General features: G+C 40.5%; 1 protein-coding gene across 1 annotated transcript in view; it reads right to left on the bottom strand.

Annotated features, from left to right (window-relative positions):
- Positions 1–20,739, bottom strand: part of PLXDC2 (plexin domain containing 2) — a 259,751-nt gene extending 239,012 nt beyond the window's left edge. The window contains exon 1 of the mRNA XM_005152966.4: positions 20,561–20,739. Coding sequence (XP_005153023.1) covers positions 20,561–20,669 — 109 coding nt within the window. The 5' untranslated portion in view covers positions 20,670–20,739. The remainder of the gene's footprint in view (positions 1–20,560) is intronic.
- Positions 20,740–24,373: the final 3,634 nt, after the last annotated feature.

Genomic DNA, 24,373 nt, shown 5'->3' on the forward strand with positions numbered 1-24,373 from the left:
GGGGCACAGTGGTTTTAAAACCCCGTGACTGGCCATCATCTTGATATTTAAAACCATGCTGCAAGGTCTGGACAGATTGAAGAGGAGTGCAGAGGGGTCATGCAAGTATTTATCACAACAGTATCATTACAGAAAATCCTGAAATGACATCTATAGTTAAACAGCTATGCCATAAAGGCTGTGCAGAAACCAGCTGGTTAGGTACACAACTGTGATGCTAAGAAATCACTCATGTTGGGACTGCTGGCTCAGAAACAGCAAGGTTATGATACAACCCATGCCCAGAGACAGCACTGCTGGTGACACTGCAAGCCAAGACTCCTGGACAAAGCCTTGCTGGGGTGCTCTCCAGGCATCAGAAGCTGTGGCATTCATTTTTGAGTCCAGCACACATGGTTTAAATGTCTTTTCAGATCATGGCTGAAAGGGAACTGCAAGTCCAGAACATGTCAGGAAAAGTGTACAGCCTGTGAAGGTGCCTGTTCTTTTACACATCCAGCCACAGGCTTGGGGCAACAACCTTCCGTTGCAGTTATTTATCTGTAGAAGATTGACTAAATAACTTTGGAGGCCTCATTCATAACCTCCCAAGATGGACAAAACACTTTTCTCCACAGTATTGCACAACAGGACCTGGAAAGAGTAGTTTAAGTTATGCAGTGGTTATACTGGAGTTAGGACTCCAGCACCCTACAGCCACATGCATCCATGATATAATATTTCATAAATTTTAGGTATGCACTCTTAAGTGAGCTCTTTCACTTTGAAAGAGAAGTACATTCAGGACACTCACTGTTTTATTGGTTGCTGTTGTTTTTATTTACAACATAAATTTATTCATAGCCAATGTAAAACTGTTTGCTCTTTGCCTCAAATACCTCCTCTTTGCTTTTCTCTCCCTAACTGTATCTATAGAAAGCTATTACATCTTCTTCCAGACTTTATTTTGTGAGACTAAAGAAATTTATCCCACTTCACAGAGAATAAATTGTCCCTTTTCATCCCAAACAGGCTTCCTCTGCACATGTTGCAATTTGAATGCATTTTTATCACAAAAAAAAAAAATCAGAATTTTATGCAATATTTTATCCTCGGTTATACCAGTATACTTCCTTCTCACTGCTGAAAAAAACAATTCTCATATCTTTTAGCAGCACATTTGCTTTTTCCACATTTGTCACAGATTTTTAAGGCCCAGTCTTTCTGCAGTAAGGAGGCAGATGATAAGGTTTTTTTTTCAGCTTAGAAGCAGAAATTTTGGCTATCAGTCACCAAATGTGTGAATTTTAACTTTGTGTAATTTCATGTCTTTTCACACTCCACCATCTCCTAATTATCTTTATATGATTTTCTACTCCTCTCTGACACAAATTAAAAGGAGTCATCAGTACAGGAGCAGATTTTACTGGCATGCTCCCAAATTTTATGAGAAAATTTATTATGGAGATACTAAAAGACCAGTCCCAAAGCCAATTTATGAACATTTCTATTTGCTCAGAGGGAAGCTGCTCCTACTTTGACAGAGTCTTGCCATGCTCATTACAATTCTTCAGTTAGTAACCATTTTCCCTAACTGAACAACTGTATGTGTGATACCACACCAAATGTCTTTGGGAAGAAAAATAAAATAAGACCTACCACAAACCCTTATCAGTAGGGATTAAAATAGTAATCTTTTCTTTCTCACAAATTCAACCACCTAAATCTTAAAATTAAAAAAAAAAAACACACACACACACACACAAAAACCCCAAAAACAACTATGGTAAATCATTGTCAGAACGTAACTGAAGTTTTAAAATTATTGTCTCAAAACCTGCTCTAAAGCCTAAAAGTATAATTGTCTGCATCTCTGTTTTTCTCATTCTGAAAAATGAGATACATGACAAAATGTCACGTACTGCCAAATAAAAAATAGATATTTTTCCTAGAGAAACAATGAAAATTAAAGGGTGAAAAGGTGAAAGCTTTTGTTTATTTGTTTTTCTTTTTTGTTGAATACATTTTCCTGATTTAGTGAAGTCTTACAAAACCATCTGTAAGACAAACAATGCCCCCCCTGTTAAAATACAAATTGAGCCTGGACTGATATTCAGTTTAGAATGCTTTTGATTTGCATTATCCTTACGGGGTGAAGAGGGCAGGGAATTTCTTTGCTAAAGCTGTTGGATAAGTTGGATCTTTTTGAGTATCTATGTTTAGAAGGTCTCCTCTTCCAACAAACTGCTTTGTATGATTTGCTTCAACACCTCTGGGCCTGCTGAGTTCCTTCTTCACTCACATTTCACTAGACCTATAATTAAACCCTCTTCAAAAATTATATCACTTCAGGTGTCCTAATGAAGAATCCCGAGGAAGTTGGTAATAGTTTGCTAAGGGAGAGCAACAATGCTGCTTCGCTACTTACAACTGTTTCTTGCAAGATTCATTTCCTTCAGCAGATGGAGGACTGCAGTAAAAGACACAGATTCAGAGCTGAAGGGGTCATAAAACTCTCAAGAGCAGGAAATTACATAGGCATATCTGCCAATGCGGTCTATTTATGAAAAGTCATTAGGCGTTCCCAGTCTCTTCAGTTCCTGCTTCCCCAAACAAGAGAACAGTATTTTAGGAGCAGTAAACTCAAACTTGTTTTAATTTAGACTTATTCTTGCTATTTGCTTTTATAAGCTAAACATATAACTCATGCCAAACATAAAAAGTATCCACCTGCTACAAAGAAACCAATTAAACATATAAGCAAGTAGGGGATTTTCTCCCTTGAAACTTGATCCTGCAACCCATAGTGTGTTGAAGCAGTAAATACCTACTACAGTATTGATACCACATGACTCGGCTTTTGTTTCAACGAGAGTTTTAGCTCCCAAATCTAATAAATTTTGAAGGCCTTGCGTTTTTATGCCACAGCCATAAGACTCAGGGAGAAATAGTCACCTCCTTCCCAAGAGCCATGTCACATGTCAGTTGACTGGATCACACTATGGAGCCTTTTTCCTCCTGAACTCCCTGATCCTCGCATTGCCTTCTTCCTCTTGTGCTTCAGACTGCCACTGTGAGCAGCTGGACCGGGGCAGCTCCACCAGGAACTGCTATAAACCTTTACAGGCAAATTATTACCGAAGGCACTGGGATTTTTGCCAGAGTAAGAAAAGCAAATTTAGACTAACATCTGTAAGTAGGTATGCAATGATCATCAACACAAAAATTTGCTTCTATAAGGACTAGCAAAAAAAAGGTGATTAGAAGAACTTTGGTATACTCATGTAGTCACTCTATTTGAATGCACTACGAAGTACTGTTAGAAATAGTACAATGTAGTAACAGAAGTGAAAAGTTAAAAAGCAAAAGCAAACTTCAAGAAAAGATGATTAACATACTCTTTACAATCTTCTATTGATCTATCACATTTATTTTGTACTGAGTACAAATAAAAGAAGAATCTAAAATACTGGAAACAGTAATTAAGCTAGGATAAAGAGGGGTTTGTTTTTCTGAATACACCACATTGTATCAATAAATGGAGTGGAACAGACTCCTAGAACAGTAAAAGAATAGTACTTTTGGGAAGTAAATACACCAAGTGCTTGAAATAGCATTCTTATTATAGAGACTGTGAGAACCAGTATATAAATGGGAAAATAAAGAATAAAAACATAGGCAATTTGCTGCATAACTGATATGGGGCCTTTTATTTAAATATGTCTGTACATACACACAAGCATATATATATATATACTTACACACACCCCTCCTATCTGTACGTTTATATAAGAGGTTACACACTGATGACAAAATGGCTTGTAACTGGGCACGACTCAAAATGGGCTCATAAATATTATCAACACATAAATCCACACTGTGCCCACAGTTCCTTCTAAATACTCCTGATTTATTTTACATCCTTCTTAAAGAGTTGCAATATTTTATTTTTCCTTAAATAATATTTAGCAGCAGGAAACAAAGACAACAAGGATCATAAGACCTGGCAGCCTTTTGTACATACAGCTCAATGTTCCCCAGAGCAACAGCTTCCTCCAGGCCAGTGAGAGCTGCAGAGGTGTATTCTTCAGGAATTGATGGGGAAAGTTCCTCCAGAAACACATATTCAAATGCCCTGTGAGTGTCTGGGACTACTGATCAGAAGTCATCCTGCCCCGAGACTATTAACTTTTCTATTTATTTTGATTCCAAGGACTATATGGCTGGAATTCAATTTGCCCTCAAGTGAAAGACTTACAAAGCTGCAAAACCTCAACATTACTTGGTATTATTAAAAGTGAATAGAAAACAAACTTGCCCAAACTAAATGCAAAATATAGTCTTGTATACTGCATTACCTGGAAGTACTTAAGGAGATTTAGATCATTTAGCTCTCACTGATGACACTGCTAAATGCCCAAAATGAAGCACTTAAGAAACTCCACAGTAACAGTCACAGAACTACATGGTATAAGTGTAAATTAGTTTTATCTTATTAGCTAAATTCTTGTATTTTCAGTTTTGGTAAGAGGCTTACAAATGTATTCTGGTCATTGTAAAGCCAGATATTCCAAGCCTAATGGAGTACATGTTTCATGGAAGTTATTAAGCAAAGGATTAAAAAACTTTTAATATGTTTTTCCTATAAATCTGCTCTAAATATTCGGACAATTGTATATCTCTCAGAATTGAAGCAATAATTCTACTTGATGACTTAATTAAATCTCCAAACCAGCTAATTGTTCTTTAGGGAAGAGATAAACGTCCAGCTGATGCATTTAATTCACAGCCGACCTTAAATCATACAGGTCTTTAATTTTACATTGCAAAAAGCCTATAAATTAGATTAAATGTTCAGCTGCATATATTGCACATTTAGCTGCCTTTTCTTGGTCATCACTTCTTTGGGAACAACTCTAACGTGGCATATATTTTTCAAGGTAAATTGAGCAGATGAATGATTTATATATTTATTTCTAGGCTACACATTATACAACAACCTTCAAATGAAGGAAAGAATGCAAAACGTTGTGCTGGGCACCACATCCTAAAGAATATGTGGTTCTTCTGGCACCAGATGTTAAATTTTAGACTACCTGTTCCTTCTGGTAGGTCCCAAAGCCAAGCTCAGTCACACTATCAAGTCACTATTTTTGCTACCTGTGAATATGTAGTGTAATTCAGGGGAAGTCCAGATATATTTTATGTGTAAGCAAGAAGAAATGTTAGGGAGTCACACACTTTTTCTTTTGTCCTTGCACACTGGGGCAGAGGAACTCATGCTCTAACTGAAATGCATCTGAAAGAAGCCTTTGGAAAAGTGTCTTAGTAATATAACTATTCTTGGGCTATGGCATTTCTCCAGATTTGTCCTCTTCTAAGGAGATTTCTAGGGCCTTCGTTATCTCCCTCACACAGATGTAAGAGATGCTCCATGTAAGCTTAGACCCTCCTAGGCCTCCACTTCCCTGACAAGCCTTTTCTCCAAGACAGTGCAGAGATCTGCCTGTTCCTTTGGCTTCATGTAACTTCCACCTCTACTTCTTCTCATTGCATTGAAGGAAAAATTAAAAAGTAAAAACAATTAAAAAAAAGGACAACAGAATTGCAGGGAGGCTTTTTAAAATCTAAAATAGCAAACAATACAATTTGTAACTAAATTAGGAACTTTACATCTTAAGTCTGTAGTTCCATCATTATGAAGTATACACTTTCTGCTCTGAAAGTTAAACATGAAAACTTTGACTAGAACTGTGACATTTTTTCTCATGTACCTACACCAAATTTGCTTTGTGTGATCTTGGCAAGTCATTCAATACTCCAGTGCTCCATTGGTAAAATGAAAATAAATAATAGCAGTTATTAAACATGGCAGTTTTGTGGCTAAATCCATTAGTCTTTACAAAGTATTTTAATGTATGGTGATGATGAAACCTATAGAAAAGCTTGTAAACAGTTATTTCAAAATTCAAAGCCATCCATTCTAAATCCACAAATACCAAGTAAAATATATTACAGCATAAATATCAAGAGGGATGGGAAGGAAAAAAAAGCACATGACATGTTTTTAAATCATGAAATGCACATGGGATTCCTTGGTGTGTTTGTAGAACGATGCCTATTATTCTTCAGGTGCCATTTGGCTGGATAAATATAAACAGCAGAAATAGCTATCATTCAATGAACTTCCTACTAATACCTTGGCAGGTGGATATCAAAATCCCTAAGCGAGTAAGAGCAAAGATGCCTTTTTACTGATAAAAAGAGCAAGTTGAGGGGGATGGGCACCTCTGAACCAGAAATATGCTTTAGGATTCCTAGGAACGATGAAGACTGAGGCAATTTGCCTTGGCAAACAAAGATGAATGATCCACCATGTCAGTTAACAAGTTAGAGAAATACAGTCCACAATTGCTGAGGGATGTGCAGTGAGAGCAGAATACATTTATGTTCAACATCTCATTTATAATGAAGCCATTATATGGGGTTATACCTTAGTGCTTAGCGCTGTGATTTGCAGTGCCACAATGATGGCCAGAGGATACTCTGTCAAGTTACAAGTTAAACCACTATTGCCACAGTACAGCTGTAAATATTCAGAAAATTACCATAGCACCAAATGAACTCAGCCTGTTCTTATCATTTCTTTTTCTTCCTTCCCTCCCCCTCAGAAAAGCATGTTCTTAGAAGTGTATAAGCAACTGGATTTTTGAAGTGCTACGGATCAGAAAGGTCCCACTCTACCTTCCTGGTCTGACCTCCCTCATCCTGCAATGGCTTGCTAAAAGCAGGTGTTCAGGAATAAAAAAGGAAGCATTGCTCCTGAATGCCTAGAAGCATAGTCCAGCACAGACCTGGACAAAAAGTCTTTTCATTCTTCAGATATTTTTTACAAGGCAGCCATTGATAAGAGCAGTCACCTGGCAGGGAGATACAGGTTGCGAACCTTTCTTTTCCAGTTTACATGTGCTATATAATTAAGAAGTTCCTGACATTCCTTAAAACGTGAAATAGACAGTACCTCCTCTCTGATTTTCAGTACAGAATCAGACAAAATTTTTGTTTTAGCTTTTGGGGATTTTTAAAATAATTTTTACTTTTTTTTAAAGACTGAAAAGAAGCTGAATTAGAATAGAAAATGAAGCATTTTCCCCTAAAAGGCCACAACCTCCCTACTGAGCTTCTGAATATGTCTTTTCCTATTTCCGCTCTCTGGCTTCCTATAGATTTAAATTAAAGGAGCAGAATATTTGTCCTCAAAGTAACCTGATTTTTCTAATCCATATAGATGCTTTGATCACTTTCCTTTAGACTCCCAGGCTGAATAGCCCTGCAGAATTAATACTGCTGCTGAAATGTATAGAGTGAACTGAATCAGGCCTTTTATTCCTGCTCAGCAAATGTTCTGATAGCTCTCACAGTCAACCCGTGGATTCTTCTCTGCTTGCTCCTATTTTTCCCATTTCAAGAGCCTCAAGCACTCTGGAAGCCAATGCACTTCCTTTACCCTTACAATTAAGTAAATTACATTATCACAAATAATAAGTAGGTAATACAAAGATAAATATCAGCAATGCAACAGCACTCAGAACCTTACAGTCTCCATATCCCAAATACCTTTAAGGAGTATAATAAAAGCATTGGGAAATGTACCACATTTTCAGTACAGAGTTAACAATCACTCTTACTCATACTCTTCTTAGGAGCATATAAGCCATGCTTACCACCCATGGGAAAGTGGTCTCTGGCTGCACTGTGACCAAAGATCCCATACTGCAATATTTCACATACACTAAGGGCTGTTGAGCACAGTACAGAATTACAGGGAAGGCTTGTGGGCTAAAGACTTTTTTTCCAATCAACCCAAACTGCTCTTACAGGAGTAAACTGTGGCTGTGTTGAAGTATGTGAGGGCAGAATTTAACCTTTCTTTGTAAACTAAATTTTAGATAGAAAAGGCCCTATAAACATTGTAGTAACACCTACCAGTGTGTTCTAGCACAAGTCAGTTGGGGGAAGACTTTATATATGCACTTCTCTTCAAGTACACACTTCAGTTGCATTTTCAAGTGCTGTGCCAAACTGAGACTTGCAAGGGCAGCAACTATTTTTCTTTCTGGAATGAATTTATATCTCTCCTCTCTTTGCCTTCTACTTTATGGAAAACCCCAAAATGGATTTGAATTATACCTAAAAGTTGAAAAAAATTTCCCTAGATAGCTAAACAATAGATTATTGGGAAAAGAGGGCCAGCTGGCTGGCTCTACAACTGCACCAGAGACTCCCAAATAATTAGAGAGATTAAGCTAAAGCTGTAATGTATTTATGATTATCAATAAAACATGATTGTGTAGGTGCAAGACATAACCAAACGCTGGACAATCTCCCTGGCCACAGAGGTTTAAAATTTCTGGCCTGGGACACACCCCTGCTAAGCTGTGCCACAGAACTGCAGAAGGATAAAATAATGAAATTCACATACAGGCACAGGAGGGTCAAGGCTAAAGCTAAATTGTGGGTTTTTTTGCAGCCTACATTAACTACAGCAAACTTCTACAGATAAAGGTAGATGTAAATTCCTATCCTGAAGGCCTCACCTTTAGATTACTATGTATTCCTGCCTGGAAAAAAAAAGTGATTTGTAAACATCCCTGGGTCAACCCTTGAAGCTAAAAGCAATTTTGTTTGTGTAAAGAGTAGAACGATAAACCATAAATTTGCATTCAAGAAGTAGCATGTGGTAAGTGTTTACACTTAAATTTGATGTGAGCTGTGTGTGCTTATTGCTTCTCAAGCTCAGGCCACATTTCAGCCCCTTGGAGACAGATCATAAAATCAAAGTGAATATTTAGCTCGTGCATCTCCTAAATCTGTCTTGTACATCATAAGGAAAAAAAATAAATGAATAAATAAGGAAAATCTCAATGCCTAGTTCTTATAGGGGAATGCAAAATGTATGTGTCAGAGGATAGATGAATCTTTCTAGTCCTCTGCTGTTGTCCACTACAACAATACAGGAAGGTGGTAGTCAGTCTTTTCTGCAAGCTGAAAGATCCTTCTCTCCAGAAATGTCTTCAGGATCTGCAATAATGCTGCAAAATTCATTGCTGCTGTTGCAAATAGCCTGGGACTTCTGGACCAACTACATTCCAAAGCCCAAGATCAGAAAAAAATCTGAAACATCTACATCTTTTTCAGCCCGCTCATCTGTAGGACACAACCTGCATGCATTACTACTGTTAAGCAAACATTTAAGCACAGTTCTAAATAACAGATTTCCGTAACTTGAGCCTAAAGATGCAACCCCAAATATTCCAAAGCATAAAGTCTGGTTTTGGTTTTTCTGTTGGTTTTGTTGTTGCTGCTTTGTTTGTTTCTCTCCAATTATTATTCCAATTATTAATCTACAAAAGATAATTTAAATTTCTTTAAATTATGTGGGGGGAGGGGATGGCACTCGCGTACTTCGCAAGCTAAGAATAACAGGTTTTTAAATCCAGTTTTTTGAAGTTATCACTATTTCTGCAGAACGAACGAAAACCATCACTGCTGATAAAACAGCAGATGCTGAAAAGCACTGATTGTATTAGGAGATCTATCAGCTCTGTTTTCAGCCAGATACTTACTCTGCAGGAAACTTCAGCATGATTTATAGCATCAGAGGCATAGCATTGTATGTGGACTCTGTATAAATGTGTTATACAGCATTTGTCAGTAATCTTTCTTCTTAAAAATTCAAGAAGTTACACTCCCAGTAAAGGCTGCTATCATGTTTGTGCAGTAAATTAACAATATTCTACATCTTGCAATGCTCATTTTCTGAGGAAGATACACTTTTAAACAGTCAAAGAATTCAAGTCAGGAGTACTGGAAACTGGTTTGGAAGTCTTCCTTCTGACTACTAATTACTGAATCTGGATCGTCATTCTCAGAGTTTAATTACAGGAAAAACAATTTTACAGTTTGTGAAACATCATCATTCTCTTCTCTCCAAGAATTCAATAGCAAAATCAAAAAGATTTGGACATAATCCTTCCAATTGTCAAAGTGCCAACCAGCAGAAATCTGACCCAATGTTTGTCTATCTTTCAGGCATACTTGTGTTTAGAAAATAAACTTATTACATTAGACTATAAAATGTGGCAGTTTGGAATAGGCCATATAAACAGCTGAGACACACATCCCTCTCCTGCTGCAAGCCTAAGCAAGGAGAGGAGCATCAGAAACTACAAAATCTACAGCAGTCCCAAATTAAGCCTTGTCTCTACATTAATCAGAGCCCTTAGCCAACTCTAATCATGATTTTTTTCCCCTGACAGATACAGGTTATTTGATCAGAAGTTGGACTGGGATTTAAAAGGTTAGATTAGAGAATTCAGGGATGAGAATTCAGAGAGAAATTACAGCCCTGTCCTTGGTGAAGCAAGGGGAAACTGAAAAGATAACTGGGCTATTGCATTAAAAAAACAACTCATACAGTCTAAGACACGTTACATTTTTAACTTTGGCAAGGTAATCACTTTTTCAAAAACACCTTCGTATTTGGAAAATTAGGATATTTCCTTACTTCTATGAGGTCTTCCAAGAATAATAATAATACTAATGAATATACAGTGCATAGCTATAATGATTACAGGAATAACTGAGAAAGCTGCAAGACAAGTATGGCCTGCAAACAGCAACAGAGAAGTAGAGTATACAAATTAACTACTGACAAGTGATGGGAATCAAAAGTTGTGACACACTGTTAAAGGATTATAGAATCCTAGAATATCAGGTTGGAAGAGTCCCCAAGGATGATCCAGTCTAACCTTTCTAGGCAAAGCATGACCTAGACTAGACATCCCAGCACCTTGTCCAGCTGAATCTTGAAAGTGTCCAGTGTTAGGGAATCCATCACTTCCATGGGGAGATTATTCCAATGTGAAAAATTTTCCTCTTCTGTCCAAGATTTACATTAATCCAAAGAGCTGAAATTCACATCCAGGAGAAAAAAAACAAACAAAAAAAACAAACAAAAAAAAACCCAAAACATAAAGAAAGAAAAACAAAACCAAAGACTCAAACAAAACAACACACACAAAACTCAAACAAAACCCACAAGTACAAAGTCTGACCCTTGTATAGCAGAACTGCCAATCTTCCAGCAGCTCAACTGAGAGATTATAAACCTGCCTCCTTTTAAACACTGGACCACACTGTAGGATGTATATATGACTAGCTGGAGCAGCTGACAAAAGATAATGGTATTTCCTTTTCTCAATTCAAACTGTTTGTTCTAAGGAGAGCCATTTTGCAAGTAATTTATGCTATTCTAGAAAATTACTCAGAATTGAAACAAAACCAATATTGCCAACTCTGCAGTAAATGTAATCATGCATAAGACAAAACAGGGGATAAAAAAGCAAAGTATATTAGTCAAAAAAAACAAACAACAAAACAACCAAAAAACCAACAACAAAAGAAAAAACCCAAACCCCAGAAAAACAGGCTAAGCAAAACCAGAAAGACAAGCTTTCAAACAAATCAAACTAAAATTCAAACTTCTTTGCTATTGTAGAAATCTAAACTGTTGGCAAATGCCCTCATTATCTTCTGTGACACATTATACTTGGGGATGCTGCCATTTTACCATGTGCTAGAAGTGCTGGGGAAAAGAGCATTACCGATGGCCTGCGGTGCATGGGAACATGTGGAACTGATATCCATGACACAAACGTTTCTCATCCAAGGTAAAGACTTGATGACCTAAGTAGTCCTTTCTAGCTACGTGGGTTCTAGGAAAGAAATTGTTAGCACAACTAACCACTATTATTAATATTTTGTCACTTGTGCATTAGAAAGATGAAAATGCCTCCAACAGCTTGCAGTATTGGAAGTGAAATGAGAAGGTTTGAGAAGGGAAATACATTAATATTAGCAATATTGGAAGCAATTATGGTTTTGTGTAGCTTGATATTTAGTAGGGGAAAGACCCCTTCAGTCTTCTGTAGTTGAATGCAAACATGAAAACCTGTGTAATTCCACAGTGTACAATTATATATTTCAATTAGGAAGTCTTGCATAATTTGCACTAAAAGCCAAAAAGTGCTGCATTATATACAATTTATTCATAAAACTATTGTGTTGGGTTTTTTTAAATAACACATGTAATAAAAAGTAATTGAAAACCAGAACTGATGATAATCTATAATGGTGATTCACCCTATGAAGTGAAGAAGATTCACCCCAACAAAGTTTTCTTTGTCTTGAGACTACAACTTTGTGTGTGTGTGTTTACATATAAAAATGTTTGTGTATATATATATATATATATATGTATATGTATATGCATATATTTAAATACGAGCCAGTGATAGATTGTGTTGATATTGAGGTCAGGTTTCTGCAATATACCAAATGCTAAGCTTCTGGTCCATAAATGCCTTTACTGAAAATAAACCATAAATCTATTATCTTTATAGCAGCTGCAGTCTGGAAAACGTGATTTCTTTTAATTTAGTCACCTCATGAATATCATATTAATCAAGAAGGAACCTGAATAAGAAATATGCTATAAAGTAGAAAAAAAAACCTAACTGGATGATCAAGACTACTGTCTTCAGCTATTCCCCCTTTACTGTAATTAATAAAAGTAAGGTTTCTACCAGATAAAAACATCTGTTCTTATGAAGCTTAGAGTACGTAGCCAAATTGTCAACAATAGTAAGTCTTAGAGATGACTAGAAAATTAATTTTCCAACCTAAGTCAAAATTTGTATCTTGTTCAGATTAAGAGCAAATAGTCAATGTTTGCTGCAGGATCCGAAATGAAAATTATGTATATATACACACACACCAACTCCAAAACAAAGTGTTTTCAATTATGCTTATATATCCTAATACAATAATTTTATTCTAAAATATTTGAAATGAGACATTTTATCACCATCAAAATAAGAAACTCCAAATTACCTGTATTGACACTTCCCAGTTGAAATATTTGGCAAGAGCATGTCAATTTTGACATAGCTTTCCAGTTTCAACTGGTTGTTTCTTTGAAATTTTTTACTAAACCTATACAGTACCTGGAAGTATTAAACAGAAGTCAGGTATTCATCAGGGACTGTAGTGACAGGACAAGGGGTAATGGGTATAAACTTCAACAGGGAAATTCAGGTTAGATATAAGAAAGAAGTTCTTTACTGTGAGGGTGCTGAGGCACTGGGACAGGTTGCCCAGAGATGTGGTAAATGCTCCATCCCTGGTAGGGTTCCAGGCTAGGCTGAACAGAGCCTTGGAAAACATGGCCTAATGTGGGGCACCCCTGCCATTGGCAGAGGGATTGGAACTAAATGACCTTAAGGTCCTTTCCAATCCAAACCATTCTGTGATTCTACAACTCTACAATTCCACTTTTCCAGAGTTTTTGTGTTAAGAGGATTTATGATGCTCAGAGGTTTAAAAACACTACTTTTGTTCTCCTCATAATTATATTTTCCCCTCCTCTACCTCTTCCAAAATACAGTATTTTCTCTCTCCTTGTATTTTTTAAAATCAAATTGACGAACGAATGCAGGTGTCATGGGTTCAGCAGTAGCTCATGCTCTGCCAGTGAGGAGGGAGAGATAGGTCTTACCCATTTGACCTAGACCATGGCCACATGAACCACTGAAACAGTGCAAGTGAGAAGGAACCAGCCTCCAAATGCAGGGAGTACAGGCAATGAGGAAATGAAGGCTGTAAGAGAAGAGCCCTGGAACTCTGCAACCTGTCCTGCCACAAAAGGATTCCTAACAGAGGGCCTTGGGTTGATATCCCAGAGTGACTGAAGTCAAATTGCAAATACGTCTGGGTTGCAAATTCAAAAGGAGAATCACAAACACCCACACAGAAAACCAGAAACATGCAGCTGAAGAATACCATGGAGCAACTGTAGTAATAGAGACTGATGCTGGCTACCAATTCTCTGTGGAGGCCTAGCATTGTCCAATGGATTTTTAGTTCAACTGGTGACTCATAAAAGAAGAATCTGCATAGTGATGAACTCCCCTATCTTTAACACTTCACCCTTCAGAAATTGCTGAAGGTACAAAGGATGATACTTGCCTTTTACAATCAGCCTAGTAACTCCTGTGAAAAGAAAAGCTGCAATTATTCAGCCCAGATACAGTGTTGCCATTTAGTAATTGCAAAATTTACAGTATGACCAAAGGGAAAAAAAAACCCAAGCAAACAAAAGAAAGAAAAATAAAACAGACCCAAAACATAATGCTTGAACAGAAAAAAAAAAATTATTCAAAGTGCTTATACTGGAAAAACCACTGCACCATGTTCTGCTACTAAATGCAGGTGAAGCTTCCAACAGAATTTGCCCTACTAACTATAGCAGCCAAGGAAAGCTGTGCTGGAAACTTTTACATCCCCCTAACATAAGCAGCCCTTTGATACAGTTTGATTACATGTATAAAGAAAAGGACTGGAGTTCCTATCATGAACTGTGAAACAACATATATCTGAAACACTACCAGAGACAGGTTAAATGAAGGTTTTACATATTCCATTTGTGGAATTCTCCCTACTCAAGTCAAGGATTTTTCACACAACAAAATGGGATAAGTGGTGCTTGCCCAAAGTCCAAAAAAGTCACCATGAGAACATCTTGAAAGAAAAAGCAAAACAAAAAAAACCCCGCCAAATTATCTGTTATAATTGGAACCCAGATAGTGTTCACATTAAAAGTTCTAAACCAAGTAAAAACCAAATCTTATTTTAGAAGCCTTATTGCATAAGAACTCTAAAGCAGTATTTTAAATGTCTTTACCTTGTCTGCAGCCACAGAAAGTGGATACTAAAATCACATTAAAGACACATACATCATTGACAAATGAGACACAGAGGCCTCAAGCCAAGAGAGCACTTGAATTCATGCTTGTATTTTATCTAGCTGTGGAGTTCAAGGTGAACCCTTGTGTACTTGAAGCTACTCACACAGAATGATTCAAGATATAGGGGTAAGACCTTGAAAGGTCACACTGACCAGCATTTGCTCCAAGGCAGGAACAGCAGCTGCCTTTCTGGATAGTGACATTTCAGATACGTTTATCTGAAGCAATAAAGACTACTCATTGATACTCTACTACCCTCACCTAAACATTTAGAAGACTGTTGCTGCAATTTAAGTCATTACTTGTTGTTGAGAACAAGTTAATTCCTTTTAATTTGTGGAAGCCTTTTACACACTTGAAGATCCTTACCATGTAATCTCTGTTATTCTCTCTAGCAGTGTTCTTTCATTTGTGTTTTGTTTGTTTTCTTCATGTGATACCCCTCAATTAGTCTACATACTTCTTAAAGTGAAAAGGAATATTCCTGCTGGGATCTTACTATTGTTGAGTACAGCAGATGCATCATGCTTGTGATGTTCTGACTTGTATCTCTCTTCATACTAATGCTTACATTTCTCTTGATGTATCATTCCATCAAGCTGTTTGCTACTTTTGAAACTGCATGTTCAACTCAGGTGTCAAGCTTGACCCTGGATCTGGCCTAAGAACCTGATCCATTTGCCCATTTTAGAAGAGAAAAAAGTTGAGCCAAATACAACTTGAAAACACACTCCTACATGCTGCTTTGGTCTAGGGAACTGAAAATATTACATAAGCTCTTTCAAATCCAGAATTTACAAGGACACTTAACACCAGTGATTGCTCAATGTTGACAGCAAGGAGTGCTAATTGAGGCTATGTTTATGAGTTGGATGAGGCAAAAGAAAAGAGGAGGAAGCAGAGGAAGTGTTCCATGATGAGGCACAGTACCCAGCTCTCACAAACATTACCTCAGGGCAATATGTTATGCTCATTTGTCAGAAGCCACAAACAAAAACAAAACTCACGTGCACTAGCATGGCTTCTCTACATACTTCTCCATGGAAAGTAATCTCCTGGGTTGTTTCAATTCCTGCTGTGATTATGCAATTCTCCAGTTTAGTAAATATGACATCTGCCAACTGCAGTGCAGTAAGCTCCTAGTTCAGCTCTCATCAAGCCTAATGGTTAGATATAATTTCGCATTGCTGGCAAGACTGCAACATTTCCTTGTACTGCATGAGAAATGTTCCTGTCAAATTACCCTTCATTCACTCTGTAGAGGGCCCCCAGAACACATTTACCTTAACTACTGCCTTCTTAAATTGCACTGGCATTCACTTTCCTTAGGAAGCATGAACCACACCAGGAACATACCAGTTACCCCATCTGTGTTCTGAGACTGAGAAACTGTGGTCTCAGTAAGTTTTGAACCTGGGACTGCTACAGAGCTTTCTTTTTGCCAGCACTTTAAAGGCAAAACTGCTCAGTACTTCAGACAGTCCAATGACACCACAGTGCCTTTATCAAAACCAAAGTCAAATGATGCTTTGTGGAGAAGACCAGTAGGATTGAACTGAACATGTTTCTTGTGCAATAGTTGTCTAGTGCAATTCCAAGAAAAGCAACTTTCTGGGCACTGCTGCAAAATAGTCCTGCAGAAAACACAAGCTTAGGTCCAAAACCTCCATCTCCTGAGGTCTGTGAAGACACAGGGACCTCCAGCACTGCTCCACCAAACAAGTGCCAGAAATTCCTTAATGAAAATGCTAACTCACCATAGGTCTGCAACTGTTTTCCTCAGTGAGCATCTCTCATCACTTGGCATTATGAATTTCCTCATCTAGGTCCTTCATGGTCTCAAGAGACTTTTCCTCAAAAAGACACAAACCTCTTGAACTACAAAATTTATTTAGAGGAATCTGGTATTCATCAAGGCAGTAAATGTTGCCCCAGCATTTTGCTCTAAATGGCCTTTATGCATTGCTACTAAATTGTTGTCCAGAACAAAAGAACTTTTCAAACTGTAAAGACCTTTTCCTCCTTTTCTACATTTGTTTACAGTGTAGAGAACTAGCTTTCCTGATATTTATCATCAACTCCAAGTGTCAAACAAAACCTACCATCCAAACCAAGTGTTTGCATGTTTTGAGCACAGCTGCATGAGGATGTAAACTCTCAAGAGATATTTACAGCCAAACAAAAACAGTCTTACCCAACAGATTTTAAAAACTTCGGTAAACTGTGAGTATTGATCATACTCTAAATTTGTGGAAATAACTATGACACTGAATATCTAAGTCAACCTCATCATAGTCAGTTTACCCACTATTTATTAGCAGTATCTCAAAACCACCCTTTCAGAGGGAATGAATGACAATGACAACACCCCACAAACAATAAAAGGAAGAAACAGGATGGATGAACAAATATGACTTTAGAAGGAATTCTTAGTGCATACGTATGATATACATATAAGTAGGATTTACTCTCAAATGTCACTGGGATTCTCAAACCTACTTGTCTCTATTTTGCATATATCATGTACAGGAAAAAAAATAGTCATTTTGAATGCCAAAAATAAAATACACGTTGTCTAATATCATATTTCATTAGCTACTTCTAAGATAACAGCTAAAGATCCTACTGTGTAATGACAAAAGTTTGGGTTTGGATGTGGGGCTTTTTTTTTTTATTATTTAAACTATTTCATCAGTAGATAAATGCTAGATAAACACTCCCTAATAGTAGTTTATCCCACAAAAATAATTCTGCCCCTCTCTGAATGCTGATATCTGGAGAAAGCAGCAGTCCAGTGAATAGAAATACCAGGCAAGATTCTGGAATATGCTTTGACAGAAGAAAACTTGAAATAACGGCCTCCTAATTCTGACTGATGGTGTTTGCAAAAGAATGTAACATTTCCAAAGCTTCTTTTGGAAACACTTCAACAGCAAGTCCTCACTTAAAACAACTGGAGCCTTAATTGCGCGAGCTTTCAGAAGACCATGTGTTCAATCAAATCACGTCATACATGGGTTAGTGTAAAACACGCATATACACAAACCGTATGGTTCAAGAACCTTCAACCTCGATTTACAGCATTTTTAGCAGCAGCACGGACACTGAGCGCAGCGCGGCGGAGGGCGGAAAGCGCCCTCCCGGGAAGAGCCGCCCGGCGCGGGGCCCACAGCCGGGAACAGCAGCGCCGCCGCCCGGCTCGCACCTCGGGCACTCAAACGTGGGGTTTACCAACACCCAGGGGCAGCCAGGCAGGCTCCCGCACGCCTCGGACGTGATCTGGCTGCAACTGATCCCACATGGCTGCACCCGGCAGCATAACTGTGAGGAGCTGGCGAAAAACCGCGTTTGCATTTGGTTTTTCCCATCTCTGCTGGAATCAGGGCATCTCCCTTTGGTAGCATCCTCGGAAATCCTCTCCTGGCTCCAGCTCTGCCCCGGCCTACTAAACGTTTCCATTTCTTGATACTATTACTTCATTCAGTTTCAATCAGGCATTTTGTAACTGAGTATTCGAAGAATATGTCAGAACAGCCTCCCTTTAAGAATCTGCAGCAACTTCAAAGATTTATTTTTTCACTTTAATTCTTCAAAGGTTCTGAGCTGATCAAAAGGTACGCAGTAATGTTAAATACAGTAAAACTTTGAAACAGCACTTTTTATCTTGACTCACAGGACCCGAAGTTGAATTTACATAATTATCCTCTACTTACTGATCACAGTTCCTCACTGCATTCTTTCCAAAGAACGGGATTTAAAAAAAAAAAAGAAAAAAGGAATTATGTTAAATACAACTCTGATTATGTTAATGACATTTAATTGTTGCTGTCATATTACAGACTTTTGAACCAAGAGAGAAGTTACAAACAGCTACCTATCAAAACTTGACATCAGATTGTCCATCTGACCACTTGAAGCAAAGAATATTTTTGTATATTTTCTTCAGAATGCATTAAATATCAAAATAATGTTTGCCTGCTTATAAACTCCTTGATACTTCACATCACACTCAGGGAGGAGCAAGACATTAATAAATGATTTACAGATAAACAAGCTGTCAGTCTATCCTCTGTTTAGCACCTCCTAGTGCAGACACTCATGACTACTAAAACTTCATAGCCTAAAACAGCGGTGTGCAGAGATTATTTGCCCACTGACATATCACATTTAATTTAGTCAGCACTAACAATCTTTTCTGAGTACAATGGCTGGAAGATTAATAAACTTTGTCAGCTCAGTCCATGGCTATACAAAGAAATAAATTTCATTTTCTAATCTCACCACCATGACTTACTTTTCCTTATAACTAACAAACACATTTCTTACCTACAGCCCTGAAAGCAGCAACATGAAGCAGTACATGGAAAGTCTCCTTCTGTTTCTTCCCTCTGGCCCCAAGTGACAAGTGAGCCCCAGCAACCTGCTGAGCTACCTTGTCATTTAGTAATTCCCAAACCCAGCAGTAGGCCCCTGCCCAGGAAAATCCCAGCTCTGTCTGGTACATCATCTCACTGGACATTTCAAAAAACTCCCCAGTCTCTCTTGTTCGGGTCAGTTACGCTGTGACCACAAGACTCTTCACAATTGTATCCAACCTTTAATAAAGGAAGAAGGGGCAGCTCTGTTGCACCAGGAAAGCAAGTGGACTTGTTTCATCTGATAGTAATCTGGTTGGTATTTCGAACATAAAAGCACCGCTTTTGAATGATTCTGTAAGCTAGAACTGCTGCAGTAGCAAGGTCCCCTGACACACAAAACCCACGACTTTCCTCACTTGTTCCTTAAATACTCATCCGCAAAGTAGCTAAGCTTTCCTTTAGCAGCTTTCCCCTCCACAGCACAAGAATGCAGGATACAGAAGGCTTTAGTGATCAAAAGGGAACCCCACGTTGTGGGAAACAGTGGCCCGAGAGAAAGCACTACAGGTGTCGGGTGCCGTGCCCTAATAACAGGTGTCTCAGACAGTATCCTCATACTATCACAAACTCAGTCCACAGAGCCAGCCTCTCGCTCTCAATAAACAGGTACTACGGTCCCGTGGGGCTTCTGCCATTCTCTTTCTCCTTCCCTCCAAGCCTGGTTTCCAAGGAAGACTGGAAGCGATTGACTTCCGCGGGGGAGGAGAGTGCCCGCTAGCTCTCCCAAGCAGGATCTGCAGGGAAACTTTGCCTCCCCTTCCACGGCTCGATGCTGGGAGCGCAGCGGGGCCCCGCCGCAGGCGGGAGGGGGAGGCTGCTGGGGCTGCCTCAGGCCCCCGGGGGCGCCGGTGTTCCCTTCCCTCCCTTCCCAGCTCTTGAGGGGAGACCCTCGCCTTCAGGAGCAGTCTCGTACGTGGCTGGGAAGGAGGCGCTGGGGACCCTGCGAAGGGGCTGCGAAGGAGAACGACACCGGCTCCCGGTGATAATGAGCAGAGTTATTAAAGGAGGAAAGTCCCAAATTCTCATTAAAACAAAAAATAAAGTAACGGAGTACTCTTTCCGGAGAAGCCGGGACCGCAGGTATCCCGGGCCTCCCCCGGGAGCAAGGGGAGCCAGCCCCCCAAACGCCGTTTGCCCTCCCCGGGTACGCGGCCCACAAGCTGCAGCCGGAGCCCGCACCACGCCGGTACTACGGGAAAGTGGCTCGACCTCCGACCCGCACCCCGGCCCTCTCCCGGTTCTGTTGGCCGCGCTGACCCGGGCCGGCCCCGCCCGGCAGGTACCGGCCTCGCTTACCGCGGCTCTGCCTCGGCGCCTCCCCTCCGGCGAGCTGGCAGCGCTCGCTCAGGCACTGGAAAAGTAATAGAAATCCAGCGGCTAGTTTGCTTCTCCGCAGCCTCGCCATAGCACAGAGCCTGCCGACACAACTCTCCGGGGTGCGCGCTGCAAGTCGTCGGTGGTGGGAAAGTCCGGGGGGGGAGGGGGGGAGAGGGGGGGGCGGAGAAAAGCAGCCTTAGCAGACACTGAGTCCCCCTGTCCTCGAACTAGCTCTCATATAGCAGGCGGCAACGACGAGCCACCAGGATGAAAGCGCTAGACCAGGTCTGTGGGGCAGTTAAGGAGAAGGGAGAGGGGACTCCGTCCCCCCAACTTGCACGGCCGCGCCGCTCTCAGTCCAGTGGCATCACCGCTGGGGAAAACAAGCCCAGCCTCGCTTGCGAAGTGCCAAACTCTTCCCTCCTCACAGTCTGCTAATAGATTTTAGGAGAGCCACTGAGATCCTCCCTTCCTGGCTTGCCCCCACCCAACTCCCTTCCCCCGCAGGGTGAGGCAGGGTGCCTTAGGGACGGAGCCTCCCCTCGGTACACCGCTACCGGCAAAACCGCTCCAAGGGAAACGAGCAAGAAAATCTTCCAGCCGGGGTCGGCCCCCTGGGGGAAGCAGGACCCAGAGGGCGGGCGGATGCGCCGCGGGAAAGGATGTGCGGGCGGTGTGGATGGAGGCAGGCGGAGACGAGCAAGTTCTTCTCTTTCGGGTCGGTTTCCGCGACCGGCGATCCTAGCGCGGGGCCGAGGGCACCGCGGGAGACGGGCACTCCCCGGCCCACAGCGCGCCCCCGCTACCGTAAGCGCCCGCGCTGTAGCCGCCGCCCGCTGCGGAAGGGCTGGCGGGGGCTCGACTGGGGCCGCGTCCCGGCCGCCCCTCTCTCAGCCCCCCTCCGCAGGAGCGTGGTGGGGCGCAGGCGCCGGGTCTGCACTGTCTCTCCCGACGGTGGAGCGCTCCCACAGACGCGCTGCGCTCCGCGGGCTGGCGTTCGGCAGCGGTAGTGAGCCGCACGGCGGTTCCGGGAGGCTCTTGCCTTCCCGGGTAACCCGCTACAGCGCGGCCCCCCCCCCCCCCCCCCCCCCCCGAGCGCCGGGAGCCTATAGTGTTCGGTGGGAGGCTGGGGGCGATGTTCGCCCCCTGCGCGGCTGCGGAGAGGCGTATGCGTGGGGAGAGGGTGGCGAGCGGGACGTGTCGCCCCGCAGGACGGAGAGCCCAGCCTGCCGTCTTCTGGTTAGTCAAAAGTTGCTTTGTGAAGATGCTTCTGTTTAGTGGAGTGACAACTAAAGCAACCCCAAATCCCCCTTCCCTGCTCCCTCACCCCCCCCCCGTCCCCCCCACCCCCCAGTTTTCCCTGTGCTTCTGGAGAAACCAGACTCCTTTTACATTCACACACACACCTTATTTTATTTTTCTCTTCACAAATCGAAGAGTTGTTTATGTGCACTCATCACTTCAGAAGCCCGAGGACTGGGGGGTGTCTTGCAAAACCCGATCTCCATGCTTCATTAAAACCACCGTGAATAATCCCATCCCCTACGTAAACGTGTGAACAACGGCGCCCAGACAGAAACTAGCGGAGGGCACAGCAGTCAGGCCCGGACAAGCAAAAGGGGTACGGGGGACCGGTCGGGGGCTTTTTACCCGTTCAGCAAGCCGTGACGCTGGTCATCAGTGCAGTTCCGTGTAGAGAGCCATGAATACGCAGTCTCTCAATCCCTGCTACAAAATAATTAAATTAATTAGGACGACAATTAAATTAATCAAATAAATAGGTCTGCAGAATGTCAAACATAGCAGATAACTAATACTTAATCACAAAAGAACAACCATTAACGAGACTGTGTTTTCCCTTAATTTACCACTGTTTCTGAGATTAAGAATTCATCAGCTGTGTTATAATTGTCTCGCTCTTTAATCTTAGATGTGCTTATGTGGAAAGCAAAGCAGAACACCCGTGGTTTTAAGAAGTATATCTGATGTATAAGCATAAATTTTCAAAATCTTTTCAACACATATTCATAGAACCATAGACTCATAGAATAGTTAGAATAGAATATTCAGGTAGGATACTGGAGGTCAATACCAGTAAGCTTTATCCATTTTAGATTACAGCAGACCCTTTAGTGCAGCCTTTTTGCACATTCCCTTAAACAAACAAACAAACAGTTCAAGTGTTGCTAAAAAACTAACTACAGGAATTATTTTCTAAGAGATGATACTGAAGGTCTTACACCAAGTAAAAGCAGGAATAAGATCCTGCCCTTTGTGAAATCTGTGGGAATTTGGGGGGGGGGGGGGGGGGTGTCGGGAGGGGAGGGATGTGTTATCGCCCTCTATACAAGGTGAACTAGATTAGACCAGACTTTTGTGCAGATTTGGTCAAGTTACTAGTAAAACTATTACTGTTTGTTAAAATGGGAAGAAAATGGAAGAGGGATGTTTCTGCATGCTGTTTGAGAATACCATTATTTTCCTTGACACTTTATTCAATTGCCCAAATATCCCCAAGTTCTGCTGGAGCTGCTGAGAGGGCTATTGAGCTTTTGGCCTTTACTAGAAGGGAGTAGGGAGGTAGTCTTAAAGAAGGACTGCCTCTCTCTCAGCTGTTTGTCAGCAGTATTGTTAATGAGAATAAGAACAGTAAGGTCTGGAAAACTTTCAAAACCTGTTTTCATCTGCTTCTGTATTTTTTATAATAAATTAACATATTATAAAGTTCTACTAAATTTTAAAATATGGAAGACTTGAATGACTTAAGTTTACCTGTTACTAAGATAAATAATAAATACGCCAAGTCCTCTCTATATGAGAAAAGCCTAAATGAGGGCAACTCAATTTTTTTTCATTTGCTGCCTGCTTCTCAGTCTTACAGAGGTTTATAGTTTCAGATTTATGTTTCTCATAGACATACTATAAAAACTTTGTATGCTGAAAAAAGAATTAGAATAGTCAGCTGAAGCATGCAGATATAGATAAAAGTACCAGCAACACACTAGGTCCCACAGTCCTGATTTGCAATGCAGTTGTCTGGCAGTTTTGCAGTGTACACTGGGGGGTTAGCTCACAGTCACTGTATTTGGTGCCTCTTGTGCTCAACAGTAAAAATCAAGCCATGCCCTCCAAGGAAGGCTGTATACATTGTCCATCTTGTATTAAAAGAGATAATTAGGACATAGCTATACCTTGGCATAATTGTGTGAAAGCATGGACAAAACATTTTATTGCACTTAAAACAGCCCTCAGATGAAAGCTAATAAATGAATCTTATAAGGATTAATGACATGTCACTGCTGGAGAGGCATTCATAGCAGAGAAGTATACGCATTCATTGTCATTTATAAAGCATAAATAAAACTGAAATAACAACTTCTTCAAGGCTTTCTGAGGTTATCAGCTGTGTTTACTTGGAACATGGTGCCTGTGATAAGTTTCCATTTCTCTTATGTGCTTTTATCTGCACCATCCTTGCACATTATCTCACCTCTCTCAGGTATTCATTTTGCAGTGGCATAAACAGCAGTGGTTCCATAGAAATCAATGTGAATGCTTTCACTTTCACTAGCCAAGAATGCAGCCTTATATTTTTCTCTTCCTTTGTAGCTCCAGCATCCTTTATTATAACATCAATCATCCAGGAAAGAAGGATGAGAAGATTCTCCCTGTTCATTGTATTCTACCATCATACTGCTTAAAAGTGCTCACTCTCATTCACATATTCAGTTAAGATTGCTTTTTTTTATTATTTTTTCATTTTTGTATGAACTCAGTGTTTTTAGCCTATGC

Source organism: Melopsittacus undulatus, chromosome 1, assembly GCF_012275295.1.
Source record: "Melopsittacus undulatus isolate bMelUnd1 chromosome 1, bMelUnd1.mat.Z, whole genome shotgun sequence".
Lineage (NCBI taxonomy): Eukaryota > Metazoa > Chordata > Aves > Psittaciformes > Psittaculidae > Melopsittacus > Melopsittacus undulatus.